The sequence below is a fragment of the Bubalus kerabau genome, chromosome 1, assembly GCF_029407905.1.
Source record: "Bubalus kerabau isolate K-KA32 ecotype Philippines breed swamp buffalo chromosome 1, PCC_UOA_SB_1v2, whole genome shotgun sequence".
Lineage (NCBI taxonomy): Eukaryota > Metazoa > Chordata > Mammalia > Artiodactyla > Bovidae > Bubalus > Bubalus kerabau.
In genome coordinates, this window is record NC_073624.1 from 175995118 (window position 1) to 176020694 (window position 25577).

At 52.9% G+C, this 25577-nt stretch overlaps 1 protein-coding gene across 6 annotated transcripts in view; it reads left to right on the forward strand.

Moving 5' to 3' along the window:
- Positions 1 to 25577, forward strand: part of EPS15L1 (epidermal growth factor receptor pathway substrate 15 like 1) — a 106627-nt gene that overhangs the window by 67004 nt on the left and 14046 nt on the right. For 2 of the 6 annotated variants that reach the window (XM_055542026.1, XM_055542050.1), the window contains exons 17-22: positions 1536 to 1659; positions 2547 to 2597; positions 4379 to 4515; positions 11628 to 11688; positions 12678 to 12760; positions 18702 to 18834. In XM_055542026.1, the coding sequence (XP_055398001.1) occupies positions 1536 to 1659; positions 2547 to 2597; positions 4379 to 4515; positions 11628 to 11688; positions 12678 to 12760; positions 18702 to 18834 (589 nt within the window). Of the gene's footprint in view, positions 1 to 1535; positions 1660 to 2546; positions 2598 to 4378; positions 4516 to 11627; positions 11689 to 12677; positions 12761 to 18701; positions 18835 to 21176; positions 21225 to 25577 lie in introns of all 6 variants that reach the window. The other 4 variants (XM_055542042.1, XM_055542060.1, XM_055542016.1 and 1 more) reach the window with 3 other exon arrangements.

Sequence of the window (25577 nt, forward strand, 5' to 3'; positions counted from 1 at the left end):
AGGCCCCAGGTAATCTTTCTCAGGTAAGGAAAACCGTTCCACGTCCGTCAGAGGGCAGGGGTGTTGGTCCATTCCTCGGGAGCCTGGGGCTTCTGTTGCCCTGGTACCTCTCAGACACATCCCGCTCCCTGGAGTCACCCAGCCTTGTCAGGACCCTCCCGTGGGCACCTCTGATGTCACTGCCCTGCGTTTTCACGGAAGCCCCGGCTCTCTCATCACCTGGTCTCGGTCAGTTGGAATAATGGCTGAATTCGCCAGCCCCAAGGATGCTGGCACATTTGCCAGATTCAAGGAGGATGTTGTGCTTTTTAATGTCATAGTGAAACCTTTGTGTTTTCACTGAGGGTGTGTCTTTCCGAACCAGAATATCTCAGTATTTCTAAACCAAGTGCACTGTTTTCCCGCTATATTGTGAGGTCCGTCCCCAACCCCTTTCAGGTAATTTTTCCACTATAAAAACTTTGCTCTTCAAAAGCAAGTCCCCCCCATCCACCGCTGATTTAAATATGCTGTTTGTTTCTACAAATAAGCACTTTTTAAAGAAAAAATGCAAAGTGCTGTGTATGCTCTAGTAGTTCTAACTGCATAAGCACGCACTTCCTCTCTGGATGTAAATAGCCATCGTGCCTCTTGGTGTGGAAACAGGCATTTTTAAAAATGCCCACATAGGCACACGCTCTCTAAAAAGGTGCTTGAGGGAGGTGCAGCTTTGAACAAGGAGGCTTTGAGCTGCAGTCGTTGGAGGGACTTGTTACATTTTCTTTCTGACATTTCCAAAAACAGGACTTTTTTTCTGACACAGTGATATATTAAAAAATATTTTTGATTATGGTAAAAGACATAACGTAAAGTTTACCATCATAGCCATCTTTCATTATACAGTTCAGTCACGTTAACTGTGTTCATGTTGTACAGCCAAGCTCTAGAACTTCTTCATACCATTAAGTACTGCTCCCCATCCTCCTGACCACCTACTATTCTGCTTTCTGTGTCTCTGAATCTGATGGCTCTACGGACTTCGTGGAAGTAGAATCCCACAGTGTTTGTCTTCTGCTGACTGGCTTCTTTCACTTAGCCTGATGTCTTCAGGGTTCATCCGTGTTGCGTGTGTCAGAATTTCCTTCCTTCTAAAGGCTGAGTGATACTCCACTGTATGGACATGCCACACTTTGCTTATTCATTCATTCATCACTGGATGCCTGGGTTGCTTCCACTCAACGATTTTTAAATAGACTTTCATTTTAGAAGACTTAAGGAAAAGTTGCAAAGATAGTGCAGAGAGTTCCTGTATAACCCACAGCCAGCTTACCCTGTTATTAATGTCGTACATTTATCACAATGAATGGACTGTTGTTGACGTTATTATTAACTAAAATCCTTCTTCTTTGTTTTTTTTTTTTTTTTTTATAAAAACTACTCTCATCTGGGTCACATCACTTAAGAGGGGAAAATACACCAGTTAGGTATAGAATTCTGTGCTTGGCTTTAAATCTGAAATAATGAAATTCCTGTCCTGTCTCTTCGCAAAATTACAGGACGATCCTTTCAAAAATAAAGCCTTGTTATTTAGCAACAACGCCCAAGAATTGCATCCGGATCCCTTTCAAGCAGAAGACCCCTTCAAATCAGACCCATTTAAAGGAGCCGATCCCTTCAAAGGTACCTCATTTGGCGCCCACTTTGTCACTGGAAGGCTGTTTGTTTTGTGCCCCTCTGGGTTGTCTCGTGACTGGCGGCACCCTCTCATGTGGGGGGAGGAAAGAAATTCTTGGAGCCTAACGGGCCTCTTGAATCTCTCAGTTCACCTGGGTAATTGAAGAGCTATGGTGTTGTGTGGGGGAGGGAAGAGCTCCAAGCTCACTGTGACACACCCACGTTCACGGGTAACTGGCTTGGCCCTGAGATTGCATCCGCCTTGCAGGACTAAGATAAGTAGGCGTAGCAGTGATTATGGAGCCCCTAGTAAACAGCAGATCCCCACATGCACAGTCTCTAAGGCCTTCCCACAGCGAGTTCACCCAGAGCCACACACGAGTCAAGAATAACTAAGAATTCTAGAAACAAGATTTCCTAAGTTTTCTCTTTTTTTTTTGCAGAGCAAAACTATTTCCAAGAAGGCTATCTGTATTTTCCTGAGAAAAATGCCAGGGCAGGGAGAGGGCAGTGGGAGTGCCTTTCCAGTTAGAGACTTGGAGTGGAAGCACCCGAGTTCTGAGAGATGACTCGGGAAGCTGCCGAGGCTCAGGTGTCCCAGGAGGCTGAGGAGGGGGCCGCTCTGGGGGCTCAGGTTCTTGGAACCCCAGGGGGTGGGTGATGGGGAGGGGAGGGGTGAGCCGTGAGCAGGGCATAGGGAGACTGAATTCAGGCTGGTCCTACGTTTCCCCACCGTTGGGCCCACGTTGAGTAGCCCGAGTTCTTTCTGTTTCATCTTCATCATCCTTGCCATGATGAACTCCCTCAGCCGCTGGCCACCCTTGCTTTCCCACTTTGCTCTGCCCAGGTCATTTCCACCACAGAGCTGAATGGTTCTCTCTTCTCTAATCCAGGTGACCCATTCCAGAGTGACCCCTTTGCCGAGCAACAGACGGCTTCAACAGGTAAAAAAAAAACCAAAACAACCTTTGTTAGTTAAAAGAAATGTTTTGTGAACTGGTCCTCAGAATATTCCCATTCCTAGATAACTAACGAGAACCTACTGTATAGCACAGGGAACTCTGCTCCATGCTCTGTGATGACCTAAATGGGAAGGAAATCCAAAACAGAGGCAATGTATGTGTAGATAGATCTGATTTATTTTGCTCTACACCAGAAACCAACACAACATTGGAAAGCAATTATTTTGTTGTTGTTGTTGAGTCGCTGAGTCGTGTCTGACTCGTCATGACCCCATGGACTATAGCCCGCCAGCCTCCTCTGTCCGTAGAATTTCCCAGGTAAGCATACCGGAGTGGGTTGCTGTGCCCTCCTCCAATAAAATTTAAAAAGAAGAGTATTCCCATTCCTAGTTCAGCTTGAGGGAAATGGAGAAACACCTTGCCGCCTCCTGTGCCAGGCAAGCTTCTGAAGGAAGCTCCATTGTGCCTCCCTTTCTCAGTCTGGTGCCCCTTCCTGCCGGTCGCACAGCACAATGAGAACGAGAGCCAGAACACCAGCCCCTGGTGCCTGACGACTGTGCAGACGCCCGGTCGCTTGTGCCTGCTGTGCCCGCTGTGCCACCATCAGGGTGTCCTGTGTGGTGCCCATGCTCAGTGGCACTTCTGCCCGCACGTGCTTGGGGTGGCGGTGCAGTGAGCAGGGAAGGACAGCATCACTTTGCACAAAAGCCCAGCATCTTGGGCTTCCCCGGTGGCTCAGTGGTAAAGAATCCACCTGCCGATGCAGGAGACACAGGTTCAGTCCCTGCCTCGGGAGGACCCCACACGCCTGGGAGCAGCTAGCCCTATGCACCACAGCTTCTGAGCCCACGTGCCCCACAGCCTGTGCTCTGCAACAAGAGAAGCCCCCTCTGGCACCACAGCCAGAGGGCAGCCCCCACTCCCTGCAGCTAGAGAAAAGCCTGAGCAGCAGCAGAGACCTAGCACAGCCAAAAATAAACGGAAGGGTTTTTTTTAAATACTTAAAAAAAAATTGGTACACATCATAGAGAAAAGAAAGAAAGGCCAGCGTTTTGTTCCCTCTGGGTGGTTGGGGGCTCCCCTCCTGGTTGCCAGGCTTGCGCCCCACATGAACACACTCGGCGTGGTGGTGTTGGCATCGTGCTGCCTGTTTATCTCCTCCCCTGCTGTTTATCTGTTTCTCTTGAGGTGGGATTCGTGTAACAGAAGTCTGACAAATGTGCATAGTACAGGTTAACCGTCTTAAAGTGCACATGCCACTGGCCTGTGGTCTGTTCGCCGTGCTGTGCACTCACCACCTCCATGTAGTTCCAGAACGTCTCCGTCACCCCGAAAGGAGACCGCGTCTGCCAGTGCCCCCCACTCAGCCCCTGGCAGCTGCCAGTCTGCTTTCTTTCCTTCTGGACTTACCCACATGGTTTGTTCCTACTGATTTTATTGAGAGGTGTAATGAACACACCACAGAACTCGCCCATCTTGAGTGTAGAGTCGGATGTGTTTCAACGTGTGTGTGGCCAGATGAGAGAGCAACCGTCTGCATTGTCCCTAAAGGCCCCCTCCTGCTCCTCCACCCCGTGCCACCAGATCTCTGGCAGCCACTGACTGGCTTTCTGCCACTATGGTTTTTCCATTTTCTAGAATTTCACATAAGTGGTGTCAGTCAGTTGTGGTTTTTTTTTTTTTTTTAAATGGGAGTTTTCTCACTAAGCATAGCATTTATTCATGGGACAGTTTTTTTCTTCTCTTTCCAAAACACCTTCCAGATCCATTCGGTGGGGATCCTTTCAAAGAAAGCGACCCATTCCGTGGCTCCACCCCTGATGACTTCTTTAAGAAGCAGACAAAGAGCGACCCGTTTACCTCAGACCCGTTCACGAAGAACCCTTCCTTACCGTCAAAGGTGAGTGCCCTCAGGAGGGCCGCTGTCCCGTAAGGTGAGTGCCCTCAGGAGGGCCGCTGTCCCGGCGCTGCCCGTCTGCGGGCTCTCTGTATGAAGGTAGCCCTTCCCACCCGCAGGGACCAAATCAGGGCCTCCCTCTCTCAGACTGAGCTTGCGAAGCCTGGCAAGTGAGAGCCGTCAGAGGCTGGGCCATTCCCTGGGAGCAGGCGAGAAGGCCCAGCCTCCTTCCTGGATGGCACGGTGACCATCTCTGCTGGTCCCTGCGGAGGCTTGCCCTGTGAAGCTGGGTATCACGTCCAGCAGTCCGGTGAGCCCACGTCAGGGTGTTCTGTGTCCTGAACAGCTGTCAGCCGTCCATCCCTTTCGGTGCCCCTTTACTTCAGCTCAGGCCCACTGGCTGGGTTCTCTGCTGGGCCACTGCATCCCCCAACAAAGACGAAACAGAGCGCCGCACGCACCCACAGGTTTGCCCTGCTGCCTGAGTGCCCAGTGCAGATGGCGACACTGGCATCAGCCTGCCCCAGGGGGGCCCCGCCGTGGCAGGAGGAATCCAGACGCACAGGCTGCCGCGCTGAGTGTGCTCCCCACCCCCAGCAAGTAGTAAGCCCTGTGTTTTGTACATTAGGCCCAACAGCCTGATTTAAATTGGTGTCCGCGAGGACTTAAAACGCAGAGAAGTGACTTTGTGATGGAATGAGAATTTTGCGTCTAAGTGAGGGCCATGTGTAGCTTTCCTGCGTGCTCTAGGCTGCACCTCTGTCCTCATTTTACCCACGCCTTGGTTTTTCACTTGTCCATGGACCTACTGGTCTGCTGCCCTAGCTCCAGAGCTCCTTGAAGGCAGGGATTAACCTGGAGCGTTTCTGTCTCTGCGACCCGTTGTGAGGGCCCCCTTTCATTCCTGATGGTGGTGGTCTGTGTTCTCACCTCTGTGTGGATCGATTTGGTTAATCTTTTCCACAAGCCAGCTATTGGCTGTGTTACTTTCCTCTCCTGTTTGTTCTCTGTCTCACTGATTTCTGCTCATGATTTCCTTCTCCCTACTTTGGCCTTCTGTTTCTAACTTCTTAAGATCCAACCTTAGGTCATTGATATTGGATCTTCTTTTTCTAATGTAATTGTTTAATGCTATGTATTTCTGGGCTTCCCTGGTGGCTCAGTGGTAAAGAATCCACCTAGCCACTGCAGGAGACATGGGTTTGATCCCTGGTCTGGAAAGATCCCACATGCTGTGAGGCAGCTGAGCCTGTGCACTGCAACTATTGAACCTGTGCCCTAGAGCCCAGGAACCATAACTACTGAGTCTGAGTGCCTGGAGCTTGGGCTCCACAGCAAGAGAAGCCCCCACAATGAGAAGCCTGCACACCGCAAGTAGAGAATACTCCCCATTTGCCACAATTAGAGGAAAGCCCACAAAGCAGTGGAGTCCCAGCACAGCCAAAAATAAATAAAATTATTTTTATAAAAAACCTACGCATTTCTCTTCAGGCACTGCTTTAAGTACATTCCACACATTTTGATATGTTACATCTTCATTGTCATTCAGTTTGAGATATTTTTCAATTTCCCCTGTGAATGCTCTGTTGAACCGTGGATTACTTAAAGGGTGTTGTTTCATTTCGCAGTACTGCCCCCCTCCGGGTGTTTTATAATATTGGTTTCTAATTAGATTTATTGTTGTTAGAGAACATATTTTGTATGTTTTCAGTCCTTTTCGATTTATTGAGACTCGTTTTATGGTCTTTGTTGGAGAACATACAGGGTACAGTTGAGAAGAGTATCTATTTGCCATTGTTGGGTATAATGTTCTGTAAATCCCAGCTAAGTCAAGGTGGTTGTTCTGAAGGTCTATTTTTTCCCCCATTTTTTTAAAGGGGGTCACGCCCGTGTAGCTTGGGGGATCTTAGTGCCCCAACCAGGGATTGAACCTGGGCCACATCAGTGAAAGTGCTGAGTTCTAACCAGTGGGCAGCCAGGGAATTCCCCCCCTTTCCTTTTTTTAATTGAAAGTTTAGTTGATTTACAATGTTGTGCTAGTTTCTAGTGTGCACCACAGTGATTCAGTTATACATATATGTATATTCTTTTTCCTATTCTTTTCCCTTATGTTCTATAGAGGACTGGTCATCTATTTTTAAGGTGTTTGTTAGCTCTACCAGTTGCTGAGGTGTTAAGCTCTTCTCCTATGATTGTAGCATTGTCCATATCCCCCTTAATTCTGTCAAGTTTAGCTACATATATTTTGAAGCTGTCAGTTGCCTACATATTGATGATTGTTGTATCATCCTGATGCAGTGACCTTTTTTCTTTAAAAGGGTTCCATTTTTCCTCTGGTGATAATCTTTGTCTTAATCTGTTTTTATCACATTTTAAAATAGCCACCTCATTTTTCTTATGCTTACTGTTTGCATGCTTTATCTTTTCTTATCCACTTACTTTAACCTATCTGGGAGTTGAAGTTGATGTCTTTTGTGTTGAGCATGTATCAACAGTTGGGCCTTGCTTTTCTATACAGTCTGGAAATCTCTGCCTTCTAAATGGAGTATCTATTCCATTCACATTTAATGCAGTTATCAGTATAATTGCATTAAACATCCGCTGGATCATGGAAAAAGGAAGAGAGTTCCAGAAAAACACCTACTTCCGCTTTATTGACTATGCCAAAGCCTTTGACTGTGTGGATCACAATGAACTGTGGAAAATTCTGAAAGAGATGGGAATACCAGACCACCTGACCTGCCTTCTGAGAAATCTGTATGCAGGTCAGGAAGCAACAGTTAGAACTGGACATGGAACAACCGACTGGTTCCAAATAGGAAAAGAAGTACATCAAGGCTGTATATTGTCACCCTGCTTATTTAACTTACATGCAGAGTACATCATGAGAAACGCTGGGCTGGAAGAACCACAAGCTGGAATCAAGATTGCCGGGAGAAATATCAATAACCTCAGATATGCAGATGATACCACCCTTATGGCAGAAAGTAAAGAGGAACTAAAAAGCCTCTTGATGAAAGTGAAAGAGGAGAGTGAAAAAATTGGCTTAAAGCTAAACATTCACAAAACGAAGATCATGGCATCTGGTCCCGTCACTTCATGGGAAATCGATGGGGAAACAATGGAAACAGTGTCAGACTTTATTTTTTGGGGCTCCAAAATCACTGCAGATGGTGATTGCAGCCATGAAATTAAAAGATGCTTACTCCTTAGAAGGAAAGTTATGACCAACCTAGATAGCATATTCAAAAGCAGAGACATTACTTTGCCAACAAAGATCCGTCTAGTCAAGGCTATGGTTTTTCCAGTGGTCATGTATGGATGTGAGAGTTGGACTGTGAAGAAAGCTGAGCGCCGAAGAATTGATGCTTTTGAACTGTGGTGTTGGAGAAGACTCTTGAGAGTCCCCTGGACTGCAAGGAGATCCAACCAGTCCATTCTAAAGGAGATCAGCCCTGGGTGTTCTTTGAAAGGAATGATGCTAAAGCTGAAACTCCAGTACTTTAGCCACCTCATGCAAAGAGTTGACTCATTAGAAAAGACTCTGATGCCTGGAGGGATTGGGGGCAGGAGGAGAAGGGGACGACAGAGGATAAGATGGCTGGATGGCATCACCAACTCAATGGACGTGAGTTTGGGTGGACTCCGGGAGTTGGTGATGGACAGGGAGGCCTGGCGTGCTGCGATTCATGGGGTTGCGAAGAGTCGGGCACGACTGAGCGACTGAACTGAACTGATCAGTATAATTAGATTCAAGTCTACTATTTTATTATTTACTTTCTTTTATTCTCTGTGTTTTATTCATCTGTTTCTCTCCGTCTTCTTTTGGGTTATTTGCATGTTTTCTGGGATTCCATTTTATAGTACTTATTGGCCTCTTTTAACTATACTATTTTTTTTTTTTTTTTTTTAGAGGTTGGTTTAGGGATTGCCATTTTCACACTTAACTTTTTGTAGGCTACTTGGAATTATTACTGTGTCATTTGCTGAAGCTGAAGCTCCAATACTTTGGACACAGATTTCGAAGAGGTGACTCATTGGAAAAGACCCTAATGCTGGGAAAGATTGAAGGCAAAAGGAGAAGGGGGTGGTATAGGATGAGATGGTTAGAGAGCATCACAGACTCAATGGACATGAATTTGAGCAAACTCTGGGAGATAGTGAAGGACAGAGAAGCCTGGCATGCTACAGTCTGTGGGGTCGCAGCAAGTTGGACACAAGTTTGTGACTGAGCAACATCAACAGACAACACAATGTAAAATGTAAAAAACTTGCCATCACGTAGATCCATTTATCCACCCACCCCCAAACAGCAGTGTCTCTGTTATAGTTGTCCTAAGAATGTAACATGTCTAAATATATTAAATGTCTTAAGACAGTATTATAATTTTTGCTTTAATCCACTGTATCAGTTTTAAACCAGTTTTACAGTCAGTTTTAAACCAGTTTTAAACCAGTCAGTTCTAAAGGAAATCAGTCCTGATTATTCATTGGAAGGACTGATCCTGAAACTGAAACTCCAAGACTTTGGCCACCTGATGCAAAGAACTGACTCATTGGAAAAGACCCTGATGCCGGGAGAGATTGAAGGCAGGAGGAGAATGGGAAGACAGAGGATGAGATGGTTGGATGGCATCACCGACTCGATGGACGTGAGTTTGAGCAAGCTCCAGGAGTTGGTGATGGACAGGGAAGCCTGCCGTGCTGCAGTCCACGTGATCACAAAGAGTCGGACACGACTGAGCAATTGAACTAAACTGATCAGTTTTAAAGAGGAAGAAAGTAGTTGTTGCTTTCACCATATAGTCAGCATTTCTCAAGTTCTTCATCCCTTTCTCAAGATCTGGTTTTGCCTCCTTCAGCCTGAAGAGCTCACATTACCCCTTGTATGCAGGGCTGCTTTGTTGCCGTCCTTGAGTGTATTTGTGGCCGATCTAGTATCATTTTTCCTTTTGGTTCTTGTAGGATGTTGTCCTGTTATTTTCTAGTCTCTGTTGTTCTTAATGAAAAGTTACCAGCCTTTCAGATAGTTGTTCCCTGCATGTAACATGTTCCTTTCTCTGGTTGTTTTAAAGAACCTCTCTTTATTTTTGCTTTTCAGTAGTTTATGTAGGGTCAGGATATAGTTTTCTTTTTATTTATGGTGCTTGGGGTTTGCTGAAGTTCTTACATCTATAAATTAGGTCTTTCACCAAATTTGGTATGTTTTCAGCCAGTATTTCTTCGAAAAAATTTTTCTTTTTTATTCTCTCTCTTTATGGGATTCCAGTTACACAGGTGTTAATATTATCCTCAAAGTTCCCTGAGGCCCTGTTTTTCTTTTTTTTTTCTCTTTTTTTCCATCAGATTATGTAATTTCTACTGATTTATCTCAGCTTCAGTCCCATTTTTGTCCTTTGCTGGCTAGGTAATCTACTGACGCTTTTATTCTGGGTACTGTAGTTTACAGTTTTAGAATGTCCATGTTTCATCTGTGTAGTTTCCACTTCTCTACTAAGATGTCCTATCTTGTCGTTCATCTGAAGCATATTTTCCTTTATCTCATTAAGCCCAGTCACTGCTGCTGTAAAGTCATTCTGATCTGAGAATTCCAGTATCTGGGTCATCTTGAGATTGTCTCCATTGATTATCTTTTTCCCTTGAGAACCACATTTTTCTTGTTCTCTGTATTTTGAATAACTTAGAGATATATCCTGTGTATTGTGAGTACTCTGTTGTGGAGACTTGATTCTGTTGCATTCTTCCAAAGAGTGTGGATGGTTTTGTTTCAGCAGGCAGCTAACTGGTGAGACTCACACTGTAGTCTCTCCCTGTCTGGCCTGTGGCTTCATTCCTGTGGCCTTAGCTATAGGCTGCTTTGAGTCTGCCCACCCACACACAGTGTAGGGGTCAGCCTGAGACCTGGGCAGAGCTTATCATGGAATGTGGGACTCCCATTCTCTGCCTCTCCTTTCTAGACCTCACATCCCCCCCGCCCCTTTTTAAGCTTTGGAAAAAATAGTCTTTTAATAACTGTTTTATCACCATGTTAAGTCATGCAGTTACAAAGTAGTTAGAAATTTCTGAAAGGATATTATTGTTAAAAAAAAAAAGAAAAGTTCATTCTTAAATAAATAATATCCAGCACTTCAGTGGGACACTGCTGTTCAGAAGGCCCTGGCCAAATAACTCCCCAATAAAACAAAGCCTCAGGTTGTTTGCAGCCACGTGGGGATGAAGCCACGTGCAGAAGACGAGGCTTCTAAACGAGGACACGAAGTCGGGGCATGTCGGGGCTGCTGGCAATACTCAGCACCGCCGGCCAGACTCTAAAGAGGGAGTGCAAGCGGGTTTCTTTCTGGGACACTCTACTTGATTATTGGTCAATTAGTCAACACAATAGATCTTTGTAAGAGAACAGTTGATTAACATGATAAGGATGTTACTTAACATTCTTTGGATTATATGTTGTAATTATGGTCAGTAAATTCCAACAGTCTTAACAAAAATAGCCCGCCTCATTTGCAGGTATGAAGACAGCTTAATTCTCCACTGGGCTTTTTGTTTTTTGCTGGGTCACATCCCTTTTTCATGGCTGTGGCTGTCCTGGGATTCCCGCCTCTGAGCTTCAGTGCAGAAAGACAGTGAGTTTTCTTTTGGAGTCCGTAGCCTCTCAATATTCTCAGACTGTAGCTATCAAGACGGAAAACCTGGGAGTTCCCTGGTGGTCTGGTGATTAGGATTCAGTATTTTCACAGCCGCGGCCGGGGTTCAGTCCCTGGTCAGGGAACTGAGCCTCCCACAAGCTAAGCAGTGGGCCAAGATAAAACAAAGCCTGGAAAGCTCAGCCTTGTGCTGTGTGTTTACTGCCAAATTTCAGTTCTCTTCCAAAGTCTTGCTGCTTTGATTCACTTCCTATGTCTTCAGGTGATTGCTTTTTTTTTTTTTCCCCAGTCCAGGGTATTTGTTGGTATTATATGCAGGAGAGGTTGGTCTATTGGACTCTGCCAGGATTTGGTTTAAATCACTGTGTCCTCCCCATGGCTGGGGCAGATATCCAGAGAGTTTGTGGTTGAATGAATGGGTGATGGGCACAGGAACTGCTTTTCACTCTCTCCTTTCTCCTTTTCATTCAGCTCGACCCCTTTGAATCCAGCGATCCGTTTTCATCCTCCAGTGTCTCCTCAAAAGGATCAGGTGAGACCAATGGCTGCTTTTACTTCTCACTCGTCCCTGGGCGGTAGAATGGCCCGCCTGTTTCCAAAGCTGGTGCTCCTCAGCGTTTGTGTGGTTAGTAAGTAGCACCCAGATCCTCACCTGAGGCAGTGGCCCACGCCACGGCCCTTGTCTTCCTGAGCGGGAGCTAGCATCTGCTGGGAAGGAAGCTTGGCTGTAGGGATTAATTCAGTAATAACACTAATGTATTAGTTACTTTTTACTCGGTCTTCCTTATGAATGTTTGGTTTGTATGTTTGGCTTTTTTTCCTAAATAAATCCAAAGGTCTGTTGAGGCTTGTCCTATGGGCGCTGGGTTTGAGGGACCCTCCCTTCACAGCATAAAACCCTTAGGTGCCGCTAAGGGAGGGAAGGGTTTGCGGATTGCACCCCCCGCCCCACCTTGCCTGTGGGAACAGGCCCCACTTGGTACTGCCACCTTGCCTAGCATCTTGGCTTGTTAGTTACAGAGCTTGACTTCATAGGTGGGCTTGTGGGCTACTCCAGGAAAATCACACCACCCACCAAAGGAAAAATCTCAGCAGAAATCTCTACCCACAGATGACTTCCCCACATGAGCCGTGTGGGCGGCAGTCCCCTCCCTCTCACTCCCCCTTCCTGGTCCAGCAGGACAGACACCAGGCCCTGTCTGTCCTTCCATGGGGGGCTTGTCACTCCTTCTGTGAATGTGAATGATGCTGGCTGGCAGCCCAGCCACAGGGCTGAGTGCCTCTAGCTTGCGTGGCCGCAAACTGGCTGAGCCGCACCAACCACAAGCCAGAGTGGGCCGGGCGGGGCGGGGGGGCGCTCCTGGTTGAGAACCTTCACCAGAGTCACCACCCCACAAACAGATGTGACCACCCTGGCTCTGCTCTGGTGCTGTGGAGAACGGGGAGACGACGCTTGGGCTGGCCCCAGGAGGCGTGCTCCTGAGCGCGCGGTGACTCTGCCTCTCCCGGTGCTGCTTGCAGGTCCCTTCGGAGCCTTGGACCCCTTCGGAAGCGGGTCCTTCAATAGTGCTGAGGGCTTTGCCGACTTCAGCCAGATGTCCCAGGTAAAGCTCTCGCTGGAGCCCCTGTGCCTCTGCCGGCGTCCGTGTGGTGCGGTCGTGGTCGTGGTCTTGTCGTGGCTGCCGGGCATGGTAGTTTCATGCCATGTATGTATTTCCTTGGCACCTGTCGAACTCTGAAATGCAGAATGCACGCTCACGTGACGTCGTGAGTGCACATACAGGGTCTGGAAGGTGTCCATGGCTGTGGCTGGACCCATTTCCCTTCCTCGAAGTGGCGCTGCCAGAGCCCTGAGTCCCCCCCTGCCCAGGCATAGGTGCGAGGGGCTCCCTCCTGCCCTCACTGGTGTCTCACGACCTCAGGTGATAAAGTCTCCCAATGGCCAAACAAAGCAAGAAGGTGTTGGGCACAGGGGGCCAGGCCTGGCGTGCAGCCCGCGAGGCCAGAACCGGGGGCCACGGGCCCACACGCAGGAGATGTGTCTGGAGCTGCCTGTGGGCAGAACCCGAGAGAGAATGTGGAAAGCGAGGGCTGGGCTCAGTCGGTGAGTAAACACGCGGGTGAAAAGTGAGCTGTTCAGGAAGGCCCCTAAGTCACTCCTGTTCTGCCTGGGTGGTGTCTGCACGGCCTTAATTACCTGAACTGACTGTAAATGTAGCCCCACACGCGGTGTGATCACTCTGTCGAGAGGGGCTTGAAGGAGGTGTGGCTGGAGAGTTAAATCTTTACATAGCAAGAAGTCCGTCGGTAGAGACTGTCCAAAACAGAGCAAGCAATAAGAGTAGAAGCCCATGACTCTGAGGTACATTCCAGAAGAAACTGCTGAGATGTTGAAAACGTTGGCCGTGGGGAGTTGATTTGCAGCTCCTGTTCTCCGTCCTAACCTTTAGCATCCCTTGGTTTCGACTGCGAGCCCGGGTTAACAGGAGTTGAGCGAAGCGTTCGGTGTATGTGTCTTGGCCTCATCGGGAGGGTGGGGTCCCCTCAAGGATACAGAACCGGGTGCAGCACAGCCTGTTGAAGCCCCCGTATTCTCCACTTATTCCTCCGGTTTTTTCCAGCCGCCTGCACCCGTCCAGGTGGCCTGGGCTCCATGGCCACTGGGGCGCTGGTGACCGCATGCAGATACAGTTCCTGTCCCTGATCTTGCCCCTTAGCTGGAGGGTGGGGGGGCGGCTGGAGAATGAACCCTGGAGCGTGTGGGAGCAGGCACCCACAGCCTGGAGTCCCATACCTCCCCCGACCTTGCACCCCGCATGCCAGCTCCTCAGAGGGGCATCCCTCCTGCTTCACTCAGTCTGAGGGGTGCACAGCTGTCTGGGTGCTGAGTACTTGTGGTTAGCGACGTGTGATTGTGGCATGTGGCTTCCAAGAAACGTTTGAGGTTTTGTTCAGGTTTTCAGAGAAGCGCGTGAGTGTAAACTGTCGAGGTAGCAAATCTAAGTCCTGGCTGGAGGCAGAGCATCTGTTTGCCCATTGGCTGCCACGGGAGGGAGCCTGGGGGTGCCAGGGTTTCCGTCTTGTCTCCTTCCAGCGCCTGGAGGGAGTCACCCTCCTGTGGGAACTGGGACGCTTGTGGTCTGGGATCAGCCAGAAGGGACCAGAGCCCAAGATGTGCCTTCGTGTTCACCTGTCACTGTGTGGCTGTTACATGCACTCCCCAAGTGGAGCTGTGTGTCCTTGGCTTATGTCCCTGATTAGCAGGCGGGAAACTGTCCCCTGAAATGAAGAAACCTCTGCCACGTGGGGGCGGCAGTCTCCAGGTCAGGGGCTCACGCTGTGTTCTCAACCCAGCACGAGTGGGCCCTCTCCCCCAGAGGCAGGGGAATGAGGGTGAGCAGTGCCCCCGAGCTGGGGCCAGGGGATAAGGACAAGGCGTGAGCCAACCCTCTGCACCAGGGAGCACTGGAGGCTGTGTGGGAGCACTGGAGGCTGTGTGGGAGCACTGGAGGCTGTGTGGAGTGGCCACCTGGCGGGGCCTGAGCCGCCGCCTCCAGGCAGCACCCACCTGTGTCTGCCAGCTGCAGAGGCGACCCCGAGCCAGGCAGTTCAGAGCCTGGTCCTTCCCTCTTGGCGCCTGTTCTAACCTACAGTTGCGTTTTCCCTCTTTTATTCCGCTTTCCCTCTCCTTGATCTCGTGTCCCGGATCAGGCCACACACACGTGCACTTGTGACTTCAGAGCCAGTGCCCCTTCCTGTTGGTGGCACTGGGCGGGACAGGGCTGGCTGGGGACGTGGAAAGTTTGTCCAGTTCTCCGTTGTTTTGTTTCCACGATCCCATCAGCTCCTGATCTCATGCCGCTTGCCCAGCTCAGTTCAGCGCCCTAACCTTATAGGTCTCTGTTTTTCCCTTTTGGTTCCCTTTCTGTTTTTCAAGAACAACATTGTGTGTATAAATAAAATGCCGAAGGAAATGAAAGTAAAGTGGCAAGAAGGTGTTTTTTTTAACTGCTTGGGGGTGTGTGTGTGTGTGTGTGTGTTTTGAACATCGCTGTCTCTTCTCCACCTGAGTGGGGTGGGGAGGCCGTGCAGGCTGGTGCCCTTCCTTAACTTCACCCAAAGCTGGAGTGTGTCCCCTCTGCCCGGCAGTGCTGGAGGAGAGAGTGCCAGCCAGCAGTCCGATTCCCTGGACTCCTCTGGGAGTTTCTCCCGGCTTGCACCCTTAGTTGAGGTCCCCTTGTACCTGAGGCGGTTTTTCTAGGCAATATTACCTTGCGTTAAGAACACTTTCCCCGAAATAGATCTCAGAAAGCATCTGAGAATAAAAACAAGACTCCAACTTAATTATTTCACCCCTCCTACCCTAGGATTTTTTTTAAAAAAGCCAGCTATGAAATACTTGACTGCCCTTTGTCAGCTCATTTTCAGTTGTTTTTCAAGCATGCATTTCTATTTAGGGCTTTTTTTTTTAAGTTGAGAGTCATTTGTTTTAAGTCAGTTTTTTAAACTGTAAACCTTTTAGAGCTGTGTCTTATATAGTAGCTTTTTTGTCTGTGCGTTTTCCTTTTTTTTTTTTTTTCTGTTTTTGGAGCACACTTCACTATAGCCCAGCCAGAGAGCCCCTACCGGCTTTACTGAAACCCTTCTAAAAATAGCAACTTTCCCTGAAGCTGCAGCCTGAGTAGGAACCAGTCAGGTCCCAGAGGAGGCTTCTTGGGAAACTTCAAGTCATGAAAGTCAGGATTCGGAAATGACGCAGGCTTTTTGGTGTCAGAAGTGATAAAACTCCCTGCTGTGGACGAACTCTTTCTCCCTGGAGCAGGTCCACCAGCCACGCAGTGGGTTTAGACAGATGGGGGTGCGGAGGGTCGGCTTGGCCCACGGTGTGCCCAGCCAGCCAGGAGGCTCAGTGCAGCTCGCCCTCAGGTGTGGTGCACAGGCCGGGTGGATGAGGGCCTCACCATGCGCCATGCAGCTCTGGGGGCGGGGGTAGGGGGTCTGCACCCAGAGGCTCCCAGGTGTCCCTCTGCACCCCTTCCCCAGAGCTGGCGCATACCCAGCTCCCGGGACAAGAACGGGTCCATGCAGGGGCCTTGGGAGCTGGTCACGCCCCCTGTTTGCCAAGAAATTGATTTTGGTTCTCGCCTGCTCGTCTCAGGTTGTGGCAAGCGTGGAGAGAGCTGTCAACCCGGGGCGTGTCCTGGGAACAGCAAAAGCAGAAGCAGCCGCGCGCTCTCATCTCCTCAGCGGCTGCTCCGTCTTCTTTCCCGAACAGCAGGCCCTAACCCACTCACTTCAGAGCTGAGCTGCAGATGCACGCCGCACCTTGGCTCTCCAGCTCGCTCAGTCTGGGAAGGGCTCTGTGGATGACAGGAAGCAGCAGAAACACAGTGTTGGTGGCCAGCGGGCATTTGCAGAGTCTTGCGGGCATCCAGGGGAATCCTAGTCACGTCCACATCCTTGGCATGATGCTGCTTGCGCTGTCTCTGCTGATGTGGTTCGGGCGCCGGGTGGAGCCGCTTATGCATTCCCTTTTGACTTCTCGCGCAGCCCTGCGAGCGCGGGCCAGTCATGATGGTCATTTCACAGAAGAGGAAACAGAGGCACGGAGCCGGGAGCGGGGCCTCCAGGTCCCACCCTGAGGTGCTGCGCTGTCAGCAGGCCATGTCTCCTCCCAGTTCCTTAGCTTCCCTGCCTGTGAGATGGAAGGGGTGGCCAGAGGACGCTGTCCCCAGGCTGGTGGGACGATGTGCTGAGACCAGCACAGACTGGACGTCTCCTACCCTGGGGCCTTCTGAGGTTCTGGGGGAGGAACTGGGGTGCCCAGCGGTCCTGGCTGAGGGTGCTGCCGCCGTCTCCGGGCCCCCTCCTTATCTCTGTGGACCAGCCGCTTCTCTCCCACCTGAAACAAGTATCTGGGACTAGGTACGAGGGACAGGGGTGGCCGCATCCGTGTCCCCGTGACCACAACCCCGTGACTGATGCCCGCCCTTCTCCCCACTGCTCCATCCACGCGTGGGAACCAGGTGCCTAGGGAAGTCCCCAAAGTGGGCTCTCCTGTCCCTCGACCGGCCCCTCCCCCCGCACTGGGGAGAGCATTGCAAGCGCCCCTCCTCGCGCCCGCTGCATGCCCACTGTGTGTAGTCTCCCCTGCCCCCCGTGCATCTCCTCTCCTTTGCTCTTTTGAGGATCATATCAGCGCTTTCACTCCAGTGTCCACTACTTCCCTTTGTGTCCAACAGCTCTGAATCGCCTCTCTACTTTTCCCTAGTTCTTTTCTGTGTGAGTGAACACGATCCCCCACCCATAGAGCGAGCGAGCTCCCTTCGGGGCGCCACTGGTCCTCTGCGCTCATCTGTCCGTCAGTGGAGGTTTGTCGTGCCGAGCGCTGTGCTGGGGTTTCAGGAGAGGGAGCCCATATAGACGAGTCCTTGCCCGCCGCGGGCAGGTGGGCGCCCTATCGGTGCCTCTTGCCTTTCAGGCCACTCAGTTAAGACAGGAGGGTCCTGGCTGCCCGACCCCTGCGTGATAAGCTGTGTCCCGGCAGCTCCCCCTAGGACATCTGAGCCGGTCCAGGAAGGTGTGGCAGGGAGGGGTCTGGGGGCGGCAGTGAGCTCCAGCCCGTCTCTGAGAAGGAACACGGGCTCGGTGGATGGGAAGGGCCGAGCGCCCCCAATCAGGGACCCTGTGTGTATGGAGGCCTAGGGATGGGGCACCCGGGGCTCCAGGCATCAGAGAATTGCCAAGAGAGGGTCCACTGCAGGGGTGAGGCCAAAGCATTGCGCAGTGAGGGGGTTGGGGGGCTATGAGGAAGGCCCAGTGTGCCTTGAGGAGTACAGGGAGTTGCCTTTAAGCTTCAGGGCCTGGCCGCGCTCCTGCCTGCCCGTCTTCCTGCCTCCCTGCCCGCCTGCCGTGTTTACCTTCCCGCCTGCCTTCCTGCCCATCCATCCCTCCAGGCGTCTCTCTGTGGCTGGTGTGACGTGCTCCGATTTGGGTGTGAGATGGTAGATGTCTGGGGGGAGCGGGGCGTGGGTGAGACTAGGGCTGGAGGAAGCCCGTGGAGGGTCCAGGCCAGAGGCGACAAGAGCCCATGAGAGGCGGCGGTGGCTGTGCCAGTGTGGGTGGGGTGGGCTCCCGCTTGAGTCCCTGGGGGGGCAGCTCAGCGGCACAGAGAGGGTCTGGTGCCGCTCTGACCGAGTGCCTGATGCTGACCGAAGGGAGAGGGGTGGGGCACGTCTCTGAAGTGTGAGCAGGAAGCCCCGATACCCCCAGGCGGGTGGCAGGGAACAGCTCCCCACCCCCACGCCGCGCCGCATGACATCAGACCATCAAGGCGCTGGGTGTTCCCGCTTGCTCCTTGTGTCTGCCAGCTGCCCCTCGTGGGCGAGAGGACGCCGTCTGTTGAGGGTGGAGGAAAGCAGGGGGCTGGCGAGCAGCCCTCGGGCCGAGCGGGGGCAGTGCCGCACAGCGTGGAGGGCTCAGTGGGCGTCCCTGCCTCCATGTTAATGATTGTTTCTGCCTCTCTTTTCGTGTCCTCTCTTGCAGCCCCCAACTTCTGGGCCTTTCACCTCCTCCTTTGGAGGGGCAGGATTCTCAGATGACCCCTTTAAAAGTAAACAGGACACTCCCGCTGTGCCTCCGAAGAAACCTGCTCCTCCGCGGCCTAAACCGCCGAGCGGTCAGTACGCTTCCTTCTCTCGAAGCTGCCTGCCCACCATCGCTGGGCGGTGGGGGACGGCGGGCCCCTCTGCTCACCAGCCCAGAGGGTCCGTGTTCGGAGCCAGAGGGGCTCCCCTCTGCCCGTCACATGGCTCTGCACACCCCATGTGCCTGGAAGCGCCTCCGGTCCCTCCTGTCCTCGCCTCGTCCTGTGGGCCCCTGGGCTCTGGGCTCTGTGTGGGGCTCCAGAGTGGTCTTCAGAGGCCGGGGGCTAAGAACCCTCCTGGCGGTTGGCAGAGCTGCTGCGTGGCCCCTGGCTCAGCATGTAGTCATGGCCCCTCCGTCCTCCCCACCCCTACCGAGCTCTTTCCCAGGTTGGCTCAGGAAGGGCCCAGGGCTGGGGGCGGCGGAAGCAGTGGCTGAAGCCACTTCATCCATCCTGCGCCTCCACATTGGTTCAGGACTTGGGGAGGGGTGGGGCTCTTCCTTGGTCATGTTTAACATGAGAGGAGCCACATGGCTTGGGGCTCCCTTGCCCTCTGCTCCTGCCCCAGCATCTAGGCAGATAGCTCTGAACAGGGGGCTTCCTGCAGCCCTTCCTTCTCCTGGTTATGGGATGTTGCTGGCTTCTCACAGGATTGAGCCCTCTGAGGGTGCTGAGGATGGTTAGCTCATACGGGGTACCTCTCTTGAGTGATGGCGATAGTTCAACAGGCCAGGTTATGAGACTTAAAAGCAGGAAGCTGTTGCTCCCAGTGGCAGAAGGATTCACTGTGGTTTCCCAATCATTAGTCTGTTCCCCCTTCATGGTCTGCTCTGGTCCCCCAGCAGAATCTCCTGTGCTATCCCTAGACTGTAGCTCATAGAAGAACTGTGCCTTCCTGCGGTCGTGCCTTCTGCTCACGGCCTCCTCTCCTGGTCCTTTCTGTTGGAAGGTGACACTCTCCTTCCCACCTGAGTGCGCCCTGCCCCCGCAGTCAGCCCCCAGGGCCTCTGCCCACACCCTGAGGTCACTAGGTACAGGGGGTCATGAGTTCAAGGATGGCCAGCCTTCCTACACCCGTCACTAGAACCGCACAGAGGGGAAGCCGTTTAAAAATGCACCCTCCCCGCTCCTGTCACCTGCTGGCAGGGCCTTGTCTCAGGAGGACAGGCCCTCCGCCCGCAGTGCCCAGTTTGGCCTTCTTGTGGATGGGACACGAGAGAAAGCACCCCCCGTGGGCGGGGTGAATTTATGACAGATTTTCTATAAACCATGCTTCAAAGGCATTTACCCTGAAACGGGGTGGGGAGTTGAGGGGGAAGCAAGAACTGTGAAGGAATTCCCTGCATCTGCGAGAGGCCGCTTACACCTTAGAGGCTGTGACCCTCGGGGGACACTGGCTGGTCTCCTGATGCAGTGGCGTTGGGCCTTCTCTATCAGAAAGACGGGAGCCATAGCAAACCTGTGCACTTGGTCACACACTGTACGTGTGCATGCACACGCTCTCACACAGTGCCTGCATGCGCCTGTGCACACACTGCACACGTGAATATACATGCACACACGCACACACACGCCCGGCAGCTCGGCATCTGTTGGGCCTCGTGGAGGAGCTGCTCCCTTCGCTGGCTGCGGCAGGCACCAAGCTTTGTTCTCAGGGTTTCTTGGAAACATTCATCTCAGCCTCCTCCCCTTCCCTGAACCATCGCGAGGGTGCCTTTGAAGTCGCCCTCGGCTGGCACCTCCCCTTGTGTCTCCCTCAGTGAGTCTCCCCACCCACTGCGGCTTCTGCTCTCACTGTGCCATGGACTTGGAAAGCAGAGCCCGCTGGAGCCGCAGCTCAGCTCCTGGGGGCTGGCTCCAGGGCTCAGGCTTTTCAGAGCCCTATCCATGTCGGGGGAAGTCTGGGCGTGTAACCCGGGGGTCTCAGGCCACCTCTGCTTGTCGTGGCTTTGGCCTGCTGCACCCTTGCTGAGCCACAGCTGGCAAGGTGCCAGGTCCCCCAAGTATCCTCCTCACATCATGACCCTCAGGGTGCAAGGTCATGACTATAAGCCCACCAGATTCTGGCAAGACCCGCAAGACCGGACAGGCACCATGATGCTGTCTTAGCAGAACTGGAGAGGGAAGTGAGAGAGGTTCACGTGGGCGCCCGAGGTCACGCAGCAAGGGTGGGCAGCGGGGCCAGCCCTACACCCGGTGACCCCCACCCCCTCCCAGGCCTCCCACTCCCCCACACCCCCAAGCTGTATTGGGAACCACGCCATGAGCTTTGGGTGCTCTGGACAGCAGTCAGCCTGTGTGCAGTTTGCACCTGTGAGCGGCCACACTGTGCCCGCATGAGGCCTAAACATCTTTCGTCTGATTCTCTTACCTAGAAGCAGTGGCTGAACAGGAAACCCCCGCGCTGTACACGTTGCTGGGTGGTAGGTACACGCTGTGTGGCGGGTGCTGTGAGAGCACTTCCAGCGGTGCTTCTGCTGTGATTCCACACTAACCTGTAACAACCGGAGACTGCCGGCTGCGTCGACGCCCTGCGAGGGCCGCCCGACCCAGCAGGTGTCATTGAGCAGGGTGGGTGTTGGTGGCGGGCATGGACTTGTCCTCTCCAGGCTCCTTCCCCAATTGGGGGATTGGAGCCCGGCCGTGTGCACGGCCCTCTTCTCCCCCGTCTACGTCACAGGGAGCAAGGCCTCTTCAATTGGAGCCACCTGGCCGTTGTCTGCTTATTAGGAAGACAGGTCAGCAGATGAGAGTCAGAAAATCCCGCTTGGAATGTTTGTTACAGAAGTGTTCAGGCTCAGCTCTCTCTCTCTTGGCTCCTGAGATGGGAAGCAGCCAAGGGGATGTCCACGGGTGGTGGTGGTTGTCTTTGTGAGGAATCAGAGTCCAGCAGTTGGCGAGTGAGGGCATCATGGAACATGCTTTTCTGCACTTCTTGCTGATCCAGCCCTTTCATGCTTGGAGGGGTCACGTGGCCAGCGCGTGAATGTGCCGCGTTGTCATGCTCAAGGGCCACCTGACGTGTCGGGGGTGTTGGTCCGGGGAGGGTGAGCAGGGAAGGGCTGAGGCGGGTCCCCTGCTCCCAAGGCCGGGTGGCCTTGGCGGCGGAGCCGTGACCCCTTCCTTCATGGAGGTAGGTGAGCAAACAGTCCAGCCAGCCGGGTGACTGTGGCTTTTCTTACGTACACAGCTTCTTACCCACACTCCAGAAACCATGAGGAAGGAGCAGGCTCACCTTCACCACTCTGTATGGGAAATGGATCTGATTGAGCATACGCCCACTCGAGGCTCGCCTGGAGGGGACCCAGAGCTTCTGGAACCCTACCAGGTCTTTGTGTCTGGAGTCAGCTCCGACGTGTGAGGCCAGGAGGGGCGAGTCTGATGCTGCCTCCCTCTGGCATCTGGGTCCCCTGTCCTGCTAGCATCCCAAGAGGATGCTTGATCAGACTGGTTGCACGTTCTGGCTGCTTCCGTTTCCCGGAGGGGCTCTGGGCAAGTGTCTTAACCTTGCCGATCCTGTTTCCCCACCTGAACTCGGGCGCACCTGTGGCCTAGCGTGTGGCCTCTCTGGTAAGTGCCTTGCACAGCTGATGAGCATCGTGACGAGTGTGGTGTGTACCCACCAACCCAGCCCTGGGGTACAGGGACCAGGACTCAGGGCCCTCCTTCCCCGGGGAAAGACAGGCTGGGCCCGAGGCTGTCATATGCGTACAGGGAGTTCTCAAGGGATCCTTTTCCCCCATGAGTTGGCAGTTTAGCAGAAATCTTTGCAGCCGAATAAAAATAGCGTGGGTAGTTGCACTTCAAAGAGGGCTCCAGGGTCCTCTCTGGCAAAGCTCAGCTGTCGTCGCTCGTGTGGGACCAGGTGGATGTTTGGGTCTGAGTTAACTCCTGGCTTTGGGGGTGCCAGCCTTATGCCCCAGAGGCTGCAGTGTTCACAGCCTGTGGGAGCTGGGTTTTGGTTGCATCTTTAAGTTTGATGAAAGATTAGTTGACATGAGATCAACACACAGCGTCAGCCTGTGTAGTCACGATGGGGATCCCGCCAGCCGGGAGCCTCACCAGGGTTCTCTGGGAAAGAGTTCTGGCATCCGAGGCACGTGACTGGAGCAGCCCTCGGGCCAGCCATCTGCTCTGACCCAGGCCAGAAAGCTTTGCTCGAGAACCTTTGAGAATCACCCTCTGGGGCAGTGCATGGCGCTCTGGAGTTGGCACTGAGTTCTCTGAGCCCAGAGGTGTTTTCTAGAAAGGTCTATCAAGGTATGCAGTAACAAGCAGGTGTCTGTTTGGGTAGAGACTTGGTTTCTTCTAGGCAGATGCAAAACAGACCGCTCTGGCAGCCGCCGAAACCTGTCAGTTAGAATTAGCGCTGGTACACCTCCCCCAGGTAAACAGCGGTGTGCTCTCTGCAACGGACCGGAGATCGAGATCAGTCAGAACTCACCGCCGAAGAGTTTCTAGGTAAAAGTTGTTGATTTGCAAAGGGAGAAACAGATTTTTTTTTTCAAGTGCAGGAAATGGCTGTGTGGGTGTCAGTGATTGGGCCCTCGCGCCTGCGGCGACAGATAGCGGGATCCTGTGCCCCGGGCCCCACCCTTGCCACTTCCTGTAAGCGCAGCCCCACATTGCGGTTCCTGCAGCGCCTGGGTGACACCAGCTAGCGTGCCTTCACCGCTAACCAGCCAGTCACCTTTAACCTCTCCCCGGTTTAATTATTATTACAGCTAATGACCTTTTCACCTGCAGAATAAAGCCACGCACACTCCGGTGGTGTCTTTCTGCCCCCTCCCCCTGCTCAGTATCCTTCCAACCCACACCAGACAACGGGATGCTATTTAATAACTAGGGTCCTGTTTGATTCAAGTGATTCTGAAAAAGATGAATAAATCATCATTTCTCCCCTGGAACCCGAGTCCCCTCCCACATCTGTGACTGACCCCACGCGGTAACAGAACAGGGTCACAGAACGCGGCATCTTTCTTCTGGCGCCTTTCTGGTGTCCGCCCACCCTCGGGGCCGGCCCATCCGCCTGGTGGTCAGCTTGGCTGTCCCGGGAGCTGCCACCCAGGAGCCGGCTGCAGAGGAAGCCTCGGGCCCCTCTGTGGCGCCAGCTGGGGTGTGTGCCCGGCTCTGAGAGGCCAGGCAGGGTGGCGTGAAACCAGGGCAGTTAAGCAGTGCCCCTGTGGATCCCAACCCCTTGTTTATCGCGCAGGATCCACTCTGAAAATGGCTTCTCCAGTTGAGCCGTAGCGGTTAGCACCTCGGCCTTGAACTTAACTACTTGAATTCCGTTCCCACGATGATTTCAGAGAGATAATTCAGTGGGTACATGTGATAGTTCTAGAACAGGACAAATGCAGTTCACCGCCAGCTCGAATGTGGAAAAATGCGGCAGTTGCCAGCCAGCCAGGGTTGGGGTGCTCCAGGGTCGGGGAGCTGCAGGGAACCTCAGGCACCCAGCCTGGTGGAGCCCTCCTTTTCCCGTGGGCTGCCCTGCCCCGCCGCCTATCAGGAGCGCCCATGCCGGGACTGGGCAGGGCCCCTGACCACAGTGCTCGTGAGCCGGCTGCTGGCCAGGGAAAAAGTCACTTTCCTCTCAGCTTCTTAAGGTGTGAAACGCCTGGAGACGAATTGTTCTCTGGGGTGAATTTCTGTTTTGCAAAGTCGGCCCGAGTTTGAAAATAGAAGCGTTTGCCTACCTTAGCCCACGCCCACCCTCCTGCACCCAGAATCGCGTGGTGGATCGAGTGGGAGTTGAATGACACTCTTGTCACCTGTTGTGTAGTGGGGTGCAAGCGCCCAGACTTGGGGGGCCTGGAGCAGAGGAGTCGGGGCTCAGCCTGCCAGGGTCTGGGGGGGCTTATAGCAAGGTCTTGAGGTGGGGTGCAAGAGCCTGGACTCCCCAGTCTGGCGTCTGTGTGTAGGTGTGAACAGACAGCAGCTACCACCTTGGCCCTGGCACCCCCCTCGCCCACGGCAGAGGCCCTGTGTACCTCCCCCAGCCCCTTGGTTCCACCTACAGCAAGGTGGGGGTGCCCAGGGAGACGTTCCCCATGAGGTGCTGGCTTTTCTGATGGGGTGAATGTGACCCCCCAGCTCTTCACTCCTCGCATTCAAAGCACTGAGTCAACCCCGCTCCTGCCGCCACTGTCAGCTGAGAAGCAGCATGTGTGTGTGTGAGTGGGTGCTGGGGACCAGCCCTCAGGAGCGTGGGGGCGGGCGGGCCCCCCACTCCAGGCTCTCTCTCCCTTCTCGCTGCCCCCATGCTGAGAAGGCTCCCAGTGGGCTCTGCCCCCCGCCCCTGACTCCAGCACACACGAGTGCTTTCTCACCTCTCCAGACCTGCCGCACGGCACCCTGGGGACTTTGTTAAATGTGGGCATGGCGCCTCCCTGCCCGTGCCGAGGTGGCGTCCTGGCTGCACGGGCGCCGCTCGGTAGGGAGGAACCAAGGCTGGGCCACTGCGGCCCCAGGGCTCCCCCCACCTGGCTGTAGCTAGCATCTCCCTGTCCCCCCCAGGCACCCCAAAAGGCCCCTCAAGGGGACATGTAAGGCCAGCACACAGCTGACTCAGCAGAGTGTTGCAGGCGCAAATCAAAAAACAAATATAATTTAAAAAAAAACAAATTGTGAGACCTGCCAGGCTGTATTATATTTGTTGTGAAGGCTGATTTATGGTTTGTAAACTCATTGATAAGTCACGTACCCCCCTCCCCGTGTTTGCCACAGAACCAAAGCAGCCCCCGCCAGGTTTCTTACGAATGTCTTTGGAGTCC